We start from the raw sequence: 5043 nt of genomic DNA, 5'->3' as shown, positions 1-5043 counted from the left end.
CCATCTGTGTATTAGGATCCCAAATCACTGTTTACAGACAACATGCTGCCCAAAGAACCTGCTACTGTTGTTCAGTATTTCAGATATTAAAAAAAAAAGGAAAAAAAAAGCATGACAAGAGGAAAAGCAAAGCACGACGTTGCTCAAAGCGCACTACCTACAGGCCGATGAACATCCAGAACAACCTATTTAGCTCAAACACTTCACAGCACGTTTGGTGGACAGAACCGTGTGTGCCTCTGTTAGGGCGCACACAGACAAAGGAGTATACAATCACTCCAATCACTTTTTAATAACTCACAGCACATGGACAAGTTCTGGTAACTATTTTAACATCCCTTTATATTCTACCGTTAAGCTCAGAAACTTCATAATTAACCATGAAAAATGACACCTGACCATAGCATATTTCTTGTGACTCATTCTGGGCCCATTTGTTAAAAAAAGTACAACTCCCACTGTGCAGCAAGAGTTGGGCCAACAAAAGGTGCATTCTGTCACTTGGGCAGAACAGCAAAGTTCATCCTGAAACATCAGTGTAACCTTCTGCTGTGTTGCCAGTACTTGCTACTAAATTATGTATTGCCTGTCACATCAGGAGTTGGTAATCACTAAAGAAGTATGATAGAAACCAAGAAGAATTCAGACTTAAGAGAGGTTTAGTTTTACACTGGAGATTTGTCACAGGTGTCTGGGTGAAGAGAATATATCTACTGGACATGTACAGTACCTGGTCGTGGTGAATTCAGTTCAGCAAACCTCTTTAGAATATTGCTAACCATCATTGGAGCAGCAACAGAAGAGTTCTGCTGCCTGGGAATGTCAGCTTGCTGCGTTGTACCCGAAGCCATATCATAAATAATTGGGACAATAATACTAACAGCTTCCTGTGGGACCGTTGTTTTCTGTGTTAGCTGGAGCTGTGTGAAAAAACAAAAAGTGTGTTAAATTGCATGACCACGTACTTCACAGTGCAACTTCCAATACATCAATTCTGTAACAGAGAAGTTATCAGTCAGGTATAGACTATTTTCTTCTCAAAAGCACCCTACAGCGAGCACGGCCTCCGAGACGATGCTAATATAGCTTTGTTCTGAACACCCAATTCCTGTTACCCTTTCCCAGCACCACTAATGTGTGTATCACTTAATCTAGGTGGTTAGTGCCTCAAAGAACAAAACACTCAGAAGCTGAGCATTCTAAGATATCCAGCATTCTAAGATACTCAGTTCAGCCCAGAGGGAACTGAACTTTATATATTGTCAACATCTCTCCAAGAACACAAACACAAAGAGTCGCTGTACTTTTACAGGAGGGAGAACAGGAACACTAACTGAACTCATTACAAAACCGATGCACGCAAATCCGGGCTTCCAAGCGGCAGAACATTTTTAGCTATTACAGCATGCTTAATGTTTTGCTACCAACTCGTGATGATTTCAAAGACATGCAGCCCACAAAATTTTAAACCAAATAGCTCTACTTACAAAAAACAACATTTTGGATTTCAGCACAACAGCAGGTGTTCCTGGGGGTGCAATTGGCGGTGCACTGGGAGGAATTGTTAAACAAAACTGCACATTCCACTTCAGCTGACTTGCCTGATCAGGGAACTGTTTAGGAAGAAGCAGCACAGAGAAAGAACAGCAAAGGTCTCGTGTCAGTGACATACACAGCTACGAACTAGGGAAGCATTAGAAAGTAGAATGTGCCTCTCTAGATCAATTTGCAGATGTTGCCAGGTTTAGCATAAGTCAGGATAACTCTGAAAGAATTGAGCATAGGGTATGCAAGACTACAACCAGAAAGATTCCAGCCAGCCTATGCACGTGCCTGTTCGGCAGTAACGTGCCTGCAGTTTCTCAGAATCATCAGTTTAAATAAGAAATTTTGGCAGTTTCCAAACAAACAAACAAACCAACCCCCTCCAAAACCCCAAAGCTGGAGGACATAAATAGAATGGTTAACTTACCAGCTCAAGTTTCATGATGTGTACGCAATCCCTGAGGATATGCGTTGGAGCCCCTAGTAATTTTGTGAAGGCTATTAGGGTGTTTGCTTTAAAAGGTGGTCCTGCAACCTAAAGAAAGACACTATTTAGCATTGCCTATTTAGGTAATTGTTTTATCATTTGATATAGTAACCAGCATGCACAGCTGTTAATTTTCTATTTTGCAGCCCGTAGACATCCCAGTGAAAGTCAGCGGTACCACTCAAAACACCATCAGAGACTAAAAGCAATGCACAAAAATTTAAACATTAATGATTTGAGTACATACCCTTGTTTCAAAGAACTTCTCCAGAACTTGTAACTCCTCCGATTTCCACTGTCCTGTATTTTCAGGTGTTACTTTCAGTTGCAAAGTCTGGTTCGTCTTGGGATTGAGAGCAACCCTGCACTTCAGTGCCTCTGTCTTAAACATAATTACACCCGGTTCATTGGAGTTTATTAACTGTAGCTGCAATAAAATAAGTATTGCATTCAGTCAGTCATTTGTTAAATAGCATGAACACACACGCACACACGTTCACTCCCAAGTCTGTAGTGATCAATCTGCACGCTTTCCAGAAAGAAACACGGCATATTGGTATACAGATAAAATTGCCTTGAGAGTGAAGCTTATACAAGATTTTGCTTCTCTATCTGTCACTGAATCAATGCCAAAGGAAGGATGAGGCACACATTGTCTGTCCCCAACCCTAAACCAACACTGATGACCGAGTAGTTCAGATATTGTCAACTAGCACCTAATTTCTTGGGCAGTCCTGCCAAGTAGTGGCATCCATAGTAGCTGTTCTAGTTAAGTCCCAATGGACACGCTAAACTCACAGAAGCTATGGCATCTGAACATCCGGTCATCGTCTTGCTATCATATCAGTTATCAAATTTCACCTGACCAGACAGACTTTCCACTTCTAACTTGTGTGAAAAAGCAGCAGAACTAAGTGCTTTTTCTGAATTTTGACACTTCAGACAGCAAGATTCAGAAGTACAGCACAGGACCAACAGCAAATACTTACCATATTTGAAGCATTCCTGTTTGTGCTTAATTTGAAAGACATGCAGTACAGAAGCATGAAAAAAAAAACCTGGAACAGTTGCTAAGTCATACTCGAAGGTCAATATTAAACAACCTAAACCATACCGTTTCCTGTTGTATGATCCTCTGAAGATGCCTCCTCATGATAACCGACCCAAGGAATCGCTCGAGAGGGGAGCAAAGATAGCTGCCAGCTAGTCCTGGCACAAGCCCAGGGGTAGGAGAGGGCAACAGCAGAATATTCAAGGCACTGTGGGTGAGGATTGTAGGTATGGATGCAGCCCAAGAACGCTGAGGTAGTTTCCGAGGTGGAGGCATGCTAGTTGGCATTGCTTGGGAACCTATTGACACAGAAAAGGGACTGGCAGTAAGGCAGGATTTAAGCTGTAATGTAAGTTATGTGTTCACTTTATTTGTCGTAACTATACAAGAAATGAGTTCTCCGGGCCAAATCTTAATCCTTCTTATTAAAGAATTTGGCTGCCTCGTGATGGGCAACAGATAGTAGAGTCAAAGAATTAAGAGTTTCAATCCTCCACCCCTGCAGAGAGTCTCAGTAACATCAAAATCCTACTCATTTTTCCTCTTTCTGCAGCATTCCAGCAGATAGCAGGTTTGGACAACAAACTCAATGAGATATAAAAATGGCTAAATCGGTTGTGCAAAAACACCGTTACAACGCTATGATGTGAAAAGTTAGTACGTGAGTAGGCAAATATGCCTACCTTCGCTTTCATTCCGAAGAATTTTTCTCAGTCACAGAGCTCAATAGTTTAAGAGTAATTTCTGCAGTGCAACAAGAGGTATCAATCCTGCAGAAATTTATGCTGTGTGATTTAACTCATTTCAAATTTGTTGTAGAAGATCTGAAGTGGGACAGAATAAAGGCTTCATTTACTTAGGTATTTTACTGCACAAGGACACTCATGACTGTCAGGCTGACACACAAAACTACCAAAAAAACCCCGCTAAACACGAGTGTTTCACAGTCGTAACACTGATAAAGAAGCTTACTTGTTCCAGCTCGTGGAGAATGAGAGGCATCTGGGACAGGTGAATGAAGGGAAGGGTTGGCTGGTGACATTCCAGGCATCCGTGCTGCTGGTGATGGACCAGAGACCTGGGGAGATCCTGGCCAGTTCCCTGCACGCTGACTGGGTGACATCATGGTGTATGGTGAGCTTGGGTCTATGGTACCTACAGATGTTACAAACCCATTATTATGTCTTTGAGAAGTACAAGGTTTTCTAATCTAGAAATGTAAAACAGGCATACCCAAATCTGTAAAGCATGAAAGTGGCAGCAAGTTTTTAGACTACATGTTACAACAATGTAAAAAACAGAATGGGGGGAAGGGAAAAAGAAAAACAAAAATCAAGATACAGATTCAAGAGTTTTCTGACTGTGTTTTTTAAAAAGCAAAATGAAATTGAATATTAAGGCAAACCGGCATTTTCAACACGTCTAAACTAAAAAGAGCTCCTGCCTATAGAGTCAGACTTGCACTGCTCCTTAGCAAAGGAAAGCCTCAGCTAGACAGTTTCTTATTTATGCAGTGTCTTACAGTTATCTCTGCAAAAGTGTCTTTGGTTTTGTCCTCTGCTGTAAAGGCTGATCAGAACAAGCTTCTTAAATAGTCTGTTTTGTCTCACTTTGTTCATTTTCACAGTTAAATTTGTGTGCTAAAATTACAAATTTGAACTGTTTGTTTATTGTGATCTGTGGAATAGTTTCCAATGCACTGTGATTACAACAAACAATTGTTTTGGCAGCTTTCTAAAAAAACTCAGCAAAGGAAAAAACTGACAGGCATGTTGGTCACATATAGGCATGTCAAACCAGCACTTTGACAACATTTTCAAAGTGCAAGTATGTGAATGTCTAACCTGTTCCAGTTATTTTTCCAGGAAACACAAGCAAAGGAAATGTATTAACTAATGTAGCAAGAGATAATGATCATTAAAAGCTGCAGCCATTGTTCTGCTACAAGACCACACAGAAT

The 5043-nt window shown here is 40.9% G+C and overlaps 1 protein-coding gene across 1 annotated transcript in view; it reads right to left on the bottom strand.

Annotated features, from left to right (window-relative positions):
• Positions 1 to 710: 710 nt before the first annotated feature.
• Positions 711 to 5043, bottom strand: part of MED14 (mediator complex subunit 14) — a gene marked incomplete at its 5' end in the record, with an annotated part of 32875 nt that continues 28542 nt past the window's right edge. Inside the window, 6 exons of the mRNA XM_010136425.1 lie at positions 711 to 920; positions 1488 to 1613; positions 1973 to 2080; positions 2280 to 2459; positions 3147 to 3382; positions 4056 to 4238. Coding sequence (XP_010134727.1) covers positions 711 to 920; positions 1488 to 1613; positions 1973 to 2080; positions 2280 to 2459; positions 3147 to 3382; positions 4056 to 4238 — 1043 coding nt within the window. The remainder of the gene's footprint in view (positions 921 to 1487; positions 1614 to 1972; positions 2081 to 2279; positions 2460 to 3146; positions 3383 to 4055; positions 4239 to 5043) is intronic.

This window comes from Buceros rhinoceros, unplaced genomic scaffold (assembly GCF_000710305.1).
Source record: "Buceros rhinoceros silvestris isolate BGI_N320 unplaced genomic scaffold, ASM71030v1 scaffold7100, whole genome shotgun sequence".
Classification (NCBI taxonomy): Eukaryota; Metazoa; Chordata; class Aves; order Bucerotiformes; family Bucerotidae; genus Buceros; species Buceros rhinoceros.
The sequence above is the reverse complement of the archived record's forward strand: the minus strand, read 5'-3'. Positions and strand labels throughout refer to the sequence as shown.